The sequence below is a fragment of the Sorex araneus genome, chromosome 5, assembly GCF_027595985.1.
Source record: "Sorex araneus isolate mSorAra2 chromosome 5, mSorAra2.pri, whole genome shotgun sequence".
In the NCBI taxonomy this organism is placed as follows: Eukaryota; Metazoa; Chordata; class Mammalia; order Eulipotyphla; family Soricidae; genus Sorex; species Sorex araneus.
Genome location: NC_073306.1, coordinates 47837807 through 47852629, shown reverse-complemented (window position 1 = coordinate 47852629; position 14823 = coordinate 47837807). Strand labels below are relative to the sequence as shown.

At 42.5% G+C, this 14823-nt stretch overlaps 1 protein-coding gene across 1 annotated transcript in view; it reads left to right on the top strand.

Annotated features, from left to right (window-relative positions):
* The window catches only part of WDTC1 (WD and tetratricopeptide repeats 1), a 64192-nt gene that overhangs the window by 30414 nt on the left and 18955 nt on the right, over positions 1–14823 (top strand). The window contains exon 4 of the mRNA XM_004603488.2: positions 14487–14533. Coding sequence (XP_004603545.1) covers positions 14487–14533 — 47 coding nt within the window. The remainder of the gene's footprint in view (positions 1–14486; positions 14534–14823) is intronic.

The window sequence follows — 14823 nt, the reverse complement described above, 5'->3', positions numbered from 1 at the left end:
GGAATCTCCCAAGCTGTAATCAGGAAGCCTGAGGTCACTCCCAGTAATTCTTATACCCGAGGATCAGTGTGAGGGCCTGAGGAGGCCGTGCTGTTGGGCTCTGCAGTACTCAGGGTTCCCCAGAGCCATACCTGCCTCTGTTTGGAGGCCTCCAAGGCCGAGACCAGCAGTGCTCAGAGGGCCTGCTGTGCTGGAGATTGAACCAAGTGTTGCCATAAGTAGCATTCACCTTAAGCCTCGACCCCTTTGGCCCAGAGTTTACCTTTCACCCTTAATGCTCACATGTCCTTAGTTGTTTGTACATGCTGGAGATAGCGAGCACTGTTGAGCCCCAGCACTTCCAGTCAGCAGAGGGGCTGGGACTGTGCTCAGTGCCTGTGGGCAATACCAGGTGTCAGACTCACAGCCCACACTTACACTGCAGAAACTTTTAGCCACTGAGCACCTCCCCTAAATAATACATTTTATTTAGTATCTGACTGTTAGGCCCCTCCCATTTTTATTTCTTAATTTTAGTTTGGGGACCAAACCCAGCAGTGCTCTGGACTGCTCACAGCACAGTGTTTAGGGTACCATGCCAGGGATGGATCGCGACTCAGGCTCCCATGTGCAGAGTATGCACCCCACACCTCAGGTCATTCGTCACTGTTTTTTTGGAGGGGAGAACCACACCCAACAGTGCTCAGGGCTCTATCCTGCATTCAGGGATCATTCCTGGTGGGCTCAAGAAACCATATGGGGTGCCAGGGATCAAACCTGGGTTGACTAAGAGCAAGACAAACATCTACTACCTCTTGTACTGTTACTCCAATTATCTTATTTATTATTAAGTAAACACTCTTATAGTTCTCATTTTATGGATTTAAAAGATCATATTTGTACTTTTTACCCCCGCTGTTTAATTCACTTCTCTGAAATCAACTAATACAATCAGTTCAGATTCTTTCTAGGGAAACCTTACTCATAAAATTCTCACCTTTCCTCGTAATATTAGCCTAGCATATTTTATCTAACATTTTAAATTTAAAAGCATACTCTCTCGAGTGGCACCAGCTATGATTCCAGGTACTACAACAGTGACAATAATACAATTAAAATATACATCACAAGAGGCTGGGGAGATTGTACACAGACAACCAGGTTCAATATCTGGCACCGCATATGATCACTGGGTCTCATCAGGTGTGAGTCCTGAGAGCAGAACCAAGAGTAAGCCCTGAGCACCATCAGGTGAGGCCCAAATACTTAAAAAGTATAGATGTATATCTATATTGTCATGATTTTATCATGTCAATGCATATTTTTCTAATTATTTAATTAGATAAATAATTATCTTCAGGATATTCTCTTGTATTCCATAATCTATTTAAGCTGTATCTATTGATGGATTTATAGATTATTAATCTTGTGTATGTGCAAATTACTTCTTGCAACATCATTTGGCATAAATGGGATATGTCTATACAAGGTAAGTATCTAGCAGCATTGTGTATAATTGGTGCTTAATATAAATAGTAGGGGGCTGGAGCAGTAGCACAGGGGGTAGGGCGTTTACCTTGCATGCGGCCGACCCGGGTTCGATTCCCAGCATCCCATATGGTCCCCTGAGCACCACCAGGAGTAATTCCTGAGTGCATGAGCCAGGAGTAACCCCTGTGCAACGCCGGGTGTGGCCCCAAAACCTATATATATATATATATATATATATATATATATATATATATAGTAGGTCAGAAGGTAAATGCTTCCATGGTTTTTGGGCCACACTCAGCAGTGCTCAGGGACCATGCCCTGTCAGGGATCAAAACCAGCCTCCCACATACAAACCATGCTCAGTTATCTCTCTACCCACTTCTATAATTTTGATAAATAGTACCAAAATTACCTGTCATGGAGATTCCACCAATTTATTTTTCTTCATTCTTAATTCAGACATAATGCTTAACATTTGTTCTGTTCCCATCCCAAATTTCTTCTCCCCCTTATGTCCTTCATTAATCTGATAAATTTCCCAAGCAAGTGAAACAGATGGGCCAGAGAAATATCAGCTTGACTTCCTAGGAGAATGTAATCAGGTTGGTACTGGAAAGAAAGATGGGAGGAGCCTCCTAGATTGGGGGAGCCTTGGAGATGGGAAGAAAAAAGTGCCTTAGGCTAGAGGAACAGCATGTGCATAAGCCAAATAGAATAGTGTTCTTGGTTCAAGAGAACAGATGGTCACAGGATCCAAGTGGATAGATGATTACAGATGAGGTGAGTAAGGTGGCTGTGGTTGGATGTTCATAATAAATGGACATTGTAAACTATTTTTAAGACTACTAGTTTTTTCTTAAGGGCAGTGGAGAGCCAGTGTGATCAGAGTTAAACTTTTTTAAGAAATTAATCTTGGCTTCCAAAAGAAGATTGCTGAAGTTTAAACTAGAGGCAGTCAGACCAGTGAAGAAGATGTGGCTGTTTTCCAGAAAGAGGTAACTGTTTCCCAAACTAAAGAGGATGGTGATTTGGATGGAGAGACAGCAGTGAATGTGAAAAAATTTTATCAATAAGTGGAATTAAAAGAATTCTTGGGGGCTGGAGCGATAGTACAGCAGGTAGGACGTTTGCCCTGCATGCGGCCGACCCGGGTCTGATCTCCGGCATCCCATATGGTCCCCTGAGCACCACCAGGAGTGATTCCTGAGTGCAGAGCCAAGAGTAACCCCTGAGCATCGCTGGGTGTTACCCAAAAAGCCATATATATATATATATATATATATATATATATTATATATAGATGTGACGGTTAGGGATAGAGATGTCTAGGATAAAAGTAAGCTTTCTGGCTTGATGAAGTTATCATTTGCTGGATCTGGAGAGATTGTACAGCAGATAGGGCACTTGTCTTGCATGTGGCTGACCTGGGTTTGATTTTTGGCATCCCATATGATCCATAAGCATTGCTGAGACTGAGCTATGAGCACCTCTAGGTGTGGCCCCAAAATTTAAAAAAGAAAAAAAATACCCTCTCACTTGCTGATTTAGGGAACACTGGGGAAGGAATAGATTTGAAAGGAAAGATGGTGAACTTTGTTAAAGTTGTCTGAGCGCTGTACATAACCATTGTCGTCTAATGATGCCTAGACACGTGGATGTAGTCTTTTGTTCCAAGTCAAAGAGAGATTTACTCTGGAGGTGATTTGGTAGTAGCATATAGATTGAGGCAATGAAGTGAGTTGTGATTGCCTGTTAGTGTGTAGAGTGGGAAGAAAGCCTAGGAAGGATCCATAAAAAAGCAACATAAGGAACAGGTAAACAAATAAAGAGTGTCAAGAAAGAACTACTAGGAGAATAGGAAGGAAAACATAGTGATACCACAGAACCAGGAAGAAGAGTTTTACTAAAGAAGAAGTGACCAGACTTTCAAATATTGCCAGGAGTGAAGTAAGATAAGGACTATGAAGTGTCCATAAAACAATATAGGTATTCCTCAAAAAACTAGAAATTAAGCTTCATTGTAACCCAGCAATACCATTCCTGGGAATATACCCTAGGGGCCCACACACAAAGCAGAAGAGCCATCTGCACTCCTATGTTCTTTGCAGCACTATTCATAATAGCCAGAATCTGTAACAACCCCACTACCGGAGAATAGATGATTAGATAAAGAAACTATGGTACATCTGCACAATGGAATACTACTCAGTCACCAGGAAAAAATGAAGTAATGAAATTTGCTTATAAATGGATGGACATGAAGAGCATCACGATGAATGAAATGAGTCAGAGGGAGAGGGACAGACATAGAATGATTGCACTCATTTGTGGAATATCAAAAAACATAGTATGAGACTGATATTCATGGACAGTAGAAATGAGGGCCAAGAGGACTGGTGCATGGTTGGAATCTTGCCACAAGTGTATGTGTGTGGTGGGGGATTGGAGGAGTGTTGGGAGGGGGGGCAGTTTGGACAGAGAGAGAAGGGACCACTATGACAATGATAGTTATAAATGATCACTCTGGATCAGAACTGAGTGCTGAAATGAGATAAGGATATACTTGAAAACATTTCAGTACCTTTATTACAGTAATACTGGGGGCGGGGGTGGGGAGGAGAGAATAAAGTAGGAGGGGGTAAGTCGGCAATAGAGGCAGGCTTGAGAGGGGTGGGCAGTAAGGAAACTGGGGACATTGGTGGTGGGAAATGTATACCAGTGGGATAAGTATTGGAACAATGTATGACTAAAACCAAATCATGAACAACTTTGAAACTGTGTATCTCAGAATTGATTTAATGAAAAGAAAATTGTCCATAGATTTTAGAACAAGAATGTTAATGCTATTAATTTTGTCAGGAGCAATAGATAAATAGAAATGGACTGAGGAATTACTAGGAAGTGAGGAAGTGAAAATAGAGAACTAACCTTCAAGTAGTAAACTGCTCTCACTATACCAGTGAAGGGTAAGAAAAAAGGAAAGCCCTGGATAGATGTGTATTTGGCACCAAGGAAGAACTTTTTAAAATTAGAAAAAGTTGACCATATTTAGTTCCCCACCCCCAAAAAATAAAAGATTAGGTAAAGAAAGGTAAAGTTAAAATATAGGATAGATCTTTTGGGACTGGATTTTTTCTTGAATGTTGCAAGAGATGATTACAGTAATGATTCATGGATTTTTAGGGGTTAGGGAAGAAAGTAAATATGTAAATAGCAGAGAATAGAGGAATTGGCTCATTGAACATGGAGTTGTTGCAGATGAAAAATCATTAAGACATGGTATCTTTTTTCTATCAGTAATATCTTTTTAGGACTGGAGTGATAGCACAGCAGGTAGGGCGTTTGCCTTGCACACAGCTGACCCAGGATCAATTCCTCCGTCCCTCTCAGAGAGCCTGGCAAGCTACTGAGAGTATCCCGCCCACATGGCAGAGCCTGACAAGCTACCCGTGGTATGTTCGATATTCCAAAAATATTAACAAGTCTCACAATGGAGATGTTGCTGGTGCCCACTCGAGCAAATCAATGAACAACAGGACAACAGTGCTGCAGTGCTAATATCTTTTTAAACTTAACATCTTATCTTGAAGTCACTCGTCAATTCTTAGATTTGAATTTTTTTCACAGTTTCATAATACTTAATTATGTAGCTATGTATGCCAAGATGTACTATGAATTTTTCACATAGAGACTTATTTTTTGTGGGGGCAAGAGCCAGATATCAAACCCAGGGCCTCATATATGCTAAACATGCTCTCTGCCCCAGGGCTACAACCCCAGCCCATAGACTCAGTAGATTCTAATAGTTTTTAATTCTGGCAATATCATAATGAATAAATGTTTTACATCTGTATTTCAGTATTGCTGAGTACACACCTTGAGGGTAAAACCTTAGAAGTCAGAGTACTGATCACTGTGTGTGTGTGTGTGTGTGTGTGTGTGTGTGTGTGTGTGTGTGTGTGTGTGTGTGTGTTGAATACTGTCCAATTTCCCTCCATTGGAGTTGCACCATGTGTCTTCCCAGTAGCAGTGCATGAACATGCCTGTTTCTCCAGAACTCATCAGTAGGTTGTATGGTTACACTTTTGAAGATTTAAATTCTCATCTCTCATTACAGATGAGAAATGGTCTTTCTAGGGCCAGAGCAGTAGTACAACAGGAAGAGCACTTGCCTTGCATTCATCCAACCCAGTATGATCCTGAGGCCCTACCAGAACTGATCTCTGAGTGCAGAGCAAGGAGTAAATCCTGAGTACCGCTGGGTGTAGCCCACAAACCAAAAAAAAAAATTTTTTTTAAGTATATCCTATAGTCTTAAGTTATGTTTTTTATATGAACGCAATTGAATATTTTTTTAATCTGTTTAAGGGCAGTGACATTTTAATAATCACTTTTGCCAGTTTTTGTATAACAGAATAAGAATTTATGTAACAGCCTACATAGTCACTAAATAAGACAAGCAAAAGCTAATGAAATTGTCATCTCTAGTGGCTGGAGCGATAGCACAGCAGGAAGGGCGTTTGCCTTGCACGCGGCCAACCCGGGTTCGATTTCCAGCATCCCATATCATCCCCTGAGCACCGCCAGGGGTAATTCCTGAGCACAGAGCCAAGAGTAACCCCTGTGCTTTGCCAGGTGTGACCCAAAAGGAAAAAAAATTGTTATCTCTAGGGAGTGGAAGGCAGAGGACAAAGGTGGGTAGAGGGCCAAAGACATAGTACAGCAGGTAGGGTGATTGCCCTGCATGCAAGTGATTCCTGAGTCCAATAAAATAAAATAAAATAAAAGGTGGTGGGGTAAGGGTAGAGAAAGGGGAGTAATTATTTGGTTTTTGTTGTTTTGGTTTGTATGGTTTGGGGGCCACATTTGGCAATGCTCAGGGGTTACTCCTGGCTCAGTGCTCATAATTGCTCCTGGCAGTCCTCAGGGGGCCATATGGGATACTGGGAATCAAACCTAGGTTTGCCATGTGCAAGACAAATGCCCTACCTGCTTTACTATCTCTCCAGCCCCCAAGAATGGAGAGTAACTCTTATCAACACCTTATTGTAGAGTATTTGGTTGGGTTTGGGACCATACCCAGCACAGGGCTCAAACTCTCATCTCCAGCATGCAAAGATTACACTTGATCTCCCCAAATCACAGTTAACTCGGCACTGATAAGAAGCAGATGGTAACTAAGACAATTAATTTTTGAATGAAGTACTTCCCCCCCTTTTTTGGGGGGTAGTAATTGTGATGACTGGATTCCACACACTCAGCTGCTTGTGCTCACTGGGGTCCCATGTTTTTTTGTAATGTGCTTTCGTATCTTTGGTTGTGCTGCACCACAACACACCTTTGTTGTGGAGCCAGGGTTCACAGGCAGCGGTGTCTTATCAAGATTGCATTTTAGCAAGGAGGGCAGTGCTGGGATCATATTTGCAGCCTCTCACATGAAAGGCAAGCACTCTGCCATCCAGTCATATCCCAAGGCCTCTCAGAGTGTGTGTGTGTGTGTGTGTGTGTGTGTGTGTGTGTGTGTGTGTGCGCATGTGCGCATGCGTGCACACGTGCATGTATGCATTTCAGGGGGTCTTGGGGGCTGTATCCAGAAATGCTTAGATTTACTCCTGGCTCTATGCTAAGGAATCACTCCAGGTGTACTCAGGGTGGTATCAGGGAATCAAACCTGGTTGGCTATGTGTAAGGCTGTGTGCAACTATCCTACAATGGTCAGGGCAAGCACCCTGACAATTATAGGATAGCTGTGAAATTGCTGCAGCAATTGAGCAAAAGAGCAAAAATATTAGTGTTTAGAGAATAAATATATCAGTGTTAAATAGAATAAATATGTATAGTATTGATATATCAGTTATTTCCTTCACAGTGGGAGAAGGGAAATTAAAAGGCAAAGAAAAACTCTACTACATATTCAAAATAGCAGTATTAGTTTAAAAATACATGTATAAGTATATATTTGTAAATTACTTCCTGCTGTGTCTGCTGAAAAGGTTCCAGGTGCAATGACACCTCAGTAGCTATGAGTGACTGGTCTATGATCCTCCACTCAAAGGAACTAGGGAGGCTGGAGAAATAGCTCAAAAGGCTGAAATACATGCTTTGCATGTAGGAGGTTTGAGTTTAATACCTGTTACCATATAGACCCTGAGCACCTCTCGGAGAAAGCTCCCTACTCCCCCACCACCACTACCAACATGAAGCTGCAATTCACCCCTGAACTCTGTAGGCTGTGGTGAAATTTAAATAGAGACATTATATTAAATAATAGTATTGTTTCAATGTCAGATTTGCTGGTTTTGATAAATATGCTGTGGTAAAGTTTTTTGTTTTGTTTTGGGCTTTTTGGGTCACACCTGGTGATGCTCAGTGGTTACTCCTGGTTCTGCACTCAGGAATTATCTCCTAGCAGTACTTGGGGGACCGTAAGGGCTGCTGAGGATCGAACCCAGGTCAGCCATGAGCAAGGCAAATACCCTACCCACTGTACCATCGCTTGGGCCCCATAAGTATTAAACAATAGTATTGTTTCTATGTCAAATTTGCTGATTTTGATAAATATGCTATGGTTAAGTTAAAGGATATCCTTATTCTTAGAAATATATACTGGGACCTGAGTGATAGTACAGTGGATAGGGCATTTGCTTTGCACAAAGCAGACACAGGTTTGATCCCCAGCATCCCATAAGGTCGCCTGAGCACCACCAGGAATAATTCCTGAGTGCAGAGCCAGGAGTAACCCCAGGTATCTCCAGGTATGGCCCAAAAAGAAACACACACACACACACACACACACACACAGAGAAGTATTAAATATGTAGAGGGTCCTAAAGTATACCTCTTACTCTCAAATGATTATTGCAGGAGAGATTGGGAAAAGTGTACATTAGCACATGTGTGTACATGAGAGAGCAAAAACAACAAAATAATAAAATGAAAAGTAGGAATTAAAACCAGATCAGACTGGTAGACAGAGGTTTAAAAGATTAAAATGTCAGATTAGGAGATAGCTCCCTGGGCTGGATCCACAGCACTGCATGGAATTGGGACTAGCTCCCAGCACCACTGGGTGTGGCTCAAACAAAAATAAATAAAAATTGAAAATCAAGATGTTGAATTTAATGCAACTACTGCTGTGGCCTATTGGTGAAGATTGCTATACCCATCCTGAGGAGAAGTGACAACTTACTGGAAGTCAGCTCACTCTAGAGCATAGCCTACCTTTTCTCCTTTTAAGAAAACTCAGGGGATCAAAGCAATAATCCAGTGGGTAGAACGCTGTCCTTGCACACAGCCACCCAGGTTTGATCCCCAGCATCCCATGTGGTCCCCCAAGCACTACCAGGAGTAATTTCTGAGTGCAGAGTCAGGAGTAACCCTTGAGCACTGCTGGGGGTGGCCCCAAAATAAGTAATTAAAAAGAATCAGGGCCAGATAGATGGTACAGCTAGTAGGGTGCTAGCCTTGCACACAACAGACCCATGTTCTATCTATGACACCATGTGTGGTCCCCAGAGGCCTGCCAGGATTGATCCCTGAGCACAGAGCCAGGAGTATGCCCCAAAACAAAGTAAGAAGTGCAGTACCTCAGCCAGCTGTCTGCAGCATGGTAGGAAGGTGTGTCACCACTAAAAACACAGCAGCTGAAAAGGAAATGCGAGAGCATCAGAGCTAGGGGTGCAGCAGTAGCTCAAGGTATCTGACCCCGAGAGCACCACTCCACTGCCCAGCATCTAATGCAATCCCCGTCATAGTAACAGGAGTAAAGCAAAAGAAAGGGGAAAGATGGGAGGAAAGAGATGAGCATTTCTAAGGTCAGGTGAGTGGTGAAAATAAGATTAGAGAAAGAGCTAACTAGATTGGATATGATTGAGGAGCAGCCAAAGGGATGAGGTCCTCGGGCAAGGGACATGGTGAGGGGTGCAGAGCCTCATGCCCTTTCAGTAAGCATTGCAGTCTCCCCACATCGCCACGTAGCTTTCTGAATCCCATCCTTTTGGGGTTTTCATTAGTTTCGCTTGATTGATTAAATCATGGGCATTCGGCATTCAGGTCAACCTCCAGCCCTTCTCCCCCTCCCTTGGGGGTGGGATTGAAAGTTCCAAAGCTCTAATCACATGATTGGTTCCCCTGGCAACCAGCACCATCCTTAGGTGCCTTCCAAAAGTAACCTCATTAATCAATGGGGTGTGGCAGAAAGGATATGCTTATTCTTAGAAATTTTTGGTTTTTGGTTTTTGGGGGTTTTTTTGGGGTTTTTTGGGGGGTGGGTTGTTATTGTTATTGTGTGCTTATTTCGGGGCCACACCTAGTAGTGGTCAAGGATTACTCCTGGCAGAATGCTTGGGCAGCCATACAGGATGCCGGGAATTGAACCTGGGCTGGGTTGGCCACATGCAAGACAAGAGCCTTACCTGCTGTACTGTCACTTTAGCCCAAGGAAGGAGTTTGTTATGAATACTAAGATGCCTTTATTTTGAGGGCTCGGGGGAGGTCACACCTGGCTGTACTCAGGGCTTCCTCCTGACTCTGTGCTCAGTGAATTACTCCTGGAAGTGCTCAGAGAACCTTTTACAGTACCAGGGAATAAACCTTGAACCCAGGTCAGATGTGTGCAGAGCAAGCACATTACCACTGTGCTATTACTATACTATCTCTCCAGCCCCTAAGATATAATTTAACAGCACAGAGAGATGATTCAAGGGCTGAGTACATGCTTTGCATGAAGGAGGCCCACGTTCAATCCCCAGCACCACATGATTTCCTGAGCACCAAGCATAGATCCTGGAGTAGCTTCTAGTACTTCTGCATGTGGCCCCAAAATTCCAAAGCAAAAAACTCTATCTCTCATCACTTAGAGTTCAAAGGGTTTTAGGTGCTTTGTGCCAGAAACAAGGGTGAAGACCAAATGTATAATTCTTATTATAAATCACAATATCAAAACAGGTTACCTAATCTCTCTGAGCATAACTTTTCTTATCCAAGAAATGAGTATGATACCTGTTTAACAAGGTAAAGAATGTAGAGTTCAATTTCTATATTAGTTTTCTATTGCTGTCATAACAAATTACCACAAACTTAGTAGCTTAAAACAATACACATTCAGGGGATTGGGGGTATAGTTCAGAGCTGGTATATGTGTGAGACCTTACATGTGTGCCTTACATATGTGAGACCCTGGATTCTATTCCCAGCACCACCATAAAAGATAAAACACTTGTGGGTACCAGAAAAAGGGTTGGAGCACATGCTTTGCATGCAGTAGTTGCCTGGTGTGACACTCAGCCCACATGGCTCCCTAGCACCTGCCCCTTTGCTCTGCTGAAAGTGGCCCTGAGCATCACTAAGTAGCCCAAAACATTAACATTCTGTAGATCACACTTTCTAAAAGCAAGCTCTGGACAGGGCAATATTTCTTCTGGAAACTGCAAAGTAGAATTTGTTTCTTTGAAAGTCCTTTTTTTTTTTTTAATTTACTTTTTTTTTTTTTGAAATTACAGTTTTTATTTGGAGGTTTTGAAGGGAAGGAGGGAGAGAAAGTGGGAGAGAGTGGAGAGTAACATGCTCAAGAGAGAACGTGGGCTTCTCTGAGGGTGAAGAGAGAGTCTCTACAAATATCCCAGCATTAGACATGAAAGCATGAAAGTACACATCTCAAGAGAGGAGATGCAGGCAATACATGTGCTCGGGGTGACACATGTGCTCAGGCGACACATGTGCTCGGCCTTGTGGGCACAAGCAGCACATGGACTCCGGCAGCATAGGTGCCTACTTTTAATTTTTAATATGTTTTGGGACCACACCTGCTAGCACACAGAGGCTACTCCTGACAGCACTAGGGATCGAACCCAGGCCTGCTGTGTGCAAAGTATACATTCAACTCTGTTGTGCTCTCTCACCCTCAATTTTTAAGTTTTAAAACTAGTTTGTTTTTGTTTTTTGGGGCCACACTGGGCTGTGCTCAGGGTTTACTCCTAACTCCACAATCAAAGATCACACCTGGCACAGCTCAGGGACCATATGGGGTGTAGGGGATTGAACCCAGGTCAGCTACATGCAAAGCAAATAAATACCCTGCTGTACTATCTCTGCAGCCTAAGGGTTTGGTTTGGTTTTGTTTCTTACTATCAAAGCACTTCCATTAAAATTTACCATTTCTAGAATTGCATTTCCCAAGTGCCATTCCAATAAGAGTTGATACTCTTAAGTTTCAACCCATTTGTGTTCAATCGAACCAAAGGATAAATGTTAGAGAGGGGCTAGAGCAATAGCGCAGCAGGTAGGGCACTTTTTCAATTCAGGTTCTATCCCCAGCATCCCATATGGTTCCCTGAGCACCAGCAGGAGTGATCCCGGAGCACAGAGCCTATAGTAAGCCCTGAGCACTACTTGGTATATCCTTAAAATCCAAAAAGAAGGGGCTGGAGCAATAGCACAACGGGTAGGCATTTGCCTTGCACTCGGTCGACCCGGGTTTGATTCCCAGCATCCCATATGGTCCCCTGAGCACCACAAGGAGTAATTCCTGAGTGCAGAGCCAGGAGTAACCCCTGAGCATCACTGGATATGACCCAAAAAGAAAAAAAAAATCCAAAAAGAAAAAATTAGGGGAAAGATAGAATGATAATTGAGTAGAAAAAGTTTACCTTGATTTATATATGTAGAGATAAATAACTAGAAGAAAATAGTAGTGTTAGTAATATTGTAAGCTGTCATTTTGTAGCTTTACCATTGGGAAGGTGTTTAGGGTTGCTCCTAGCTCTTTATGTATCGTACCATTCATGAGGTCATCTATTTCAGTTGTCTAGGCTTGAGAGGCCTTCTTTATAAATTGTGTCTGTTTTCATATTTGGCTTTTCCTTCAGACTTCATTTTATAATTTTGAAGATATATGTATGATTTCTTTGATGGTATTTATAGTATTTTGAACCCTACTTTTGAAAAACAAAATATAGGCATGTTAAGCATTAGGGCAATTGTTTAAATAGGCAACTTTCTTTTTTTTTGTTTGTCTGTTTGTTTGTTATCGAATCACCCTGAAATAAACTATCACAAAGCTATTCATGATTTGGTTTCAGTCATACAATGTTCCAATACCCATCCCTCCACCAATGTACATTTCCCACTACCAGTGTCCTCAATTTTCCTCTCATCCCTCCCTCCCACCCATCTGCCTCTGCGGCAGGCACCTTTCTTCTTGCTCTCTCTCCTTTTATACATTATGGTTTGAAACTGGGTGGTGGCTTTGGGTTGTGGATGTGACTGTCAGGACTTCTGAAGTTACAGGGAGGTACAGGGTAGGTAGGCTATCTCCACCCCAAGAGAGCCCGGAGATATATATCACAAAATCCACATACCCAAATTTTTAGAGATTAACATCTTGGTGAGGTCTGTTCTGAGACTGCAGAGTCTGGCCAGAGCATGGCAACAATTTGGATTGTGGGAGCAAGTGGCTGCCGGGGCTCTGTTGGGTGGGCACTGCAAACCCACCCTCCTCCAGTATATCCTATTTGTACGGCCTTGAACAGGTCTGAGGTTAGTTGTGGCTTCTGATCTCTTTAGAGATTTGTTTATGAATCTCTGAAGCAAGGCTGGCAACTTACTTTTGCTCTAAAGGATTGTCAGTAGCTACCTGTTTTTCTCTGATGCAGCTATTCTCTTTCAGTCAGTTTTTGAGGGCATAAATTAATATTGAATTTAATAACATTAATATTGAATTTTCTTAATAACAATTCTTTTTCATAAAATACTTTTGACAAGTGTGGGGAAAATAATTTCATTTTGTTGGGGGATATATATTTGAGGTTACTGGGGATTAACTTTAGGCTCTATGCTCAGGGTTACCCCTACAGTGCTCAGAGTACCATGCAGTGCCAGAAATCAAACCCAGAACCTCACACATGCAAGGCAAGTGCTCTACAACTGAGCCACATTTTAACTGGCATCACTCTAGTTTTCTTGGGCCAAGGGAAGCCTTCTGATTTGAATGACTGGTGTGATTATATTAGGCCCATGTGGATAATCTAGGGTGATCTCCTGATCTCAAGGATCTTCACTGCACTCTTATTTTTTAGTTCTGTACCATTACATATTCTTAGATTCCAGAGGGTCACGAGGTGGATGACTGGAGGATATCATCATTCTGTGAGCACTGTGCCCAGCTTTTTGTAAACACCATAGCAGTCATTTGGGATCCTCTATATTGAGGAAGTTTGCAAGCACAAACTCAGACACACTCAGATACACTCGCACACTCACACACACACACACACACACACACACACACACACTACATGTAATGTTCCTATGCGCAGACTGTCACCCAATTTATCTTACTAGAGCAGACTCCATCTACTTGAAACAAGTTCCAGAAGATGAGGGACTTTGTTTTGTATGCTAATGTAGCCCCCAGCATCTGAACAGTAACTGGCATGAGATGAATATGGAGTGGATACTTAATAAATTTTATATACGCCAAATGAATTAAAGTGCAGCCTTCTAATTAATTGGTTGCCTTTGGGTCAGTTGCTCCTCTGGGCTAATTTTCTGGGGCTGAGGGATGTATGGTAAGAGGCAAAATTGGCTTGGATCTCACTTTAATCACTCACTATTATCTACACTTCAGTTTATGTATCTAAAAACTATGATCCATGAAACCTGCCCTTAATGGCTCAGAGCATTCAGTTATCCAGTGAGATTATGACCATGAAAGTACTTCATAGAGGGCCGGAGCAATAGTACAGTAGGGTGTTTGCCTTACACACTGCCAACCCATGTTCGATCCCCGGCATCCCATATAGTCCCTTAAGCATTGCCAGGAATAATTCCTAAGTGCAGAGCTTCATATATTGTAAGATGCCAGGCAGCTCACTTTAGTTTTGGTCACTCCTCTGCACCTGGAAAGCATCACAGATGGTAAGGTTAGGTTTCCTGTTCAATTCTGCTTCTTAATGTTAAGTTCCCCAGAAGAACATTTAACTGATTCTCTTGTTCCTTCCCATTTACTTCACCAGGGTCACTCAGGTTGTGTCAACTGTCTGGAATGGAATGAGAAAGGAGAGTAAGTATGAGCTATGGCACCTCGAAGATATGGAAGGAAGAGTCGGAATGCTGGGCGAAGAGAATTGTCCTTGTTCTTTTTTTTTTTTTAAGTTTTTTTTTTTTTTTGGCTTTTTGGGTCACACCTGGCGATGCACAGGGGTTACTCCTGGCTCTGCACTCAGGAATTACCCCTGGCTGTGCTCAGGGGACCATATGGGATGCTGGGATTTGAACCCGGGTCGACCGCGTGCAAGGCAAACGCCCTACCTGCTGTGTTCTCTCCAGCCCCAAGAATTGTCCTTGTTCTTA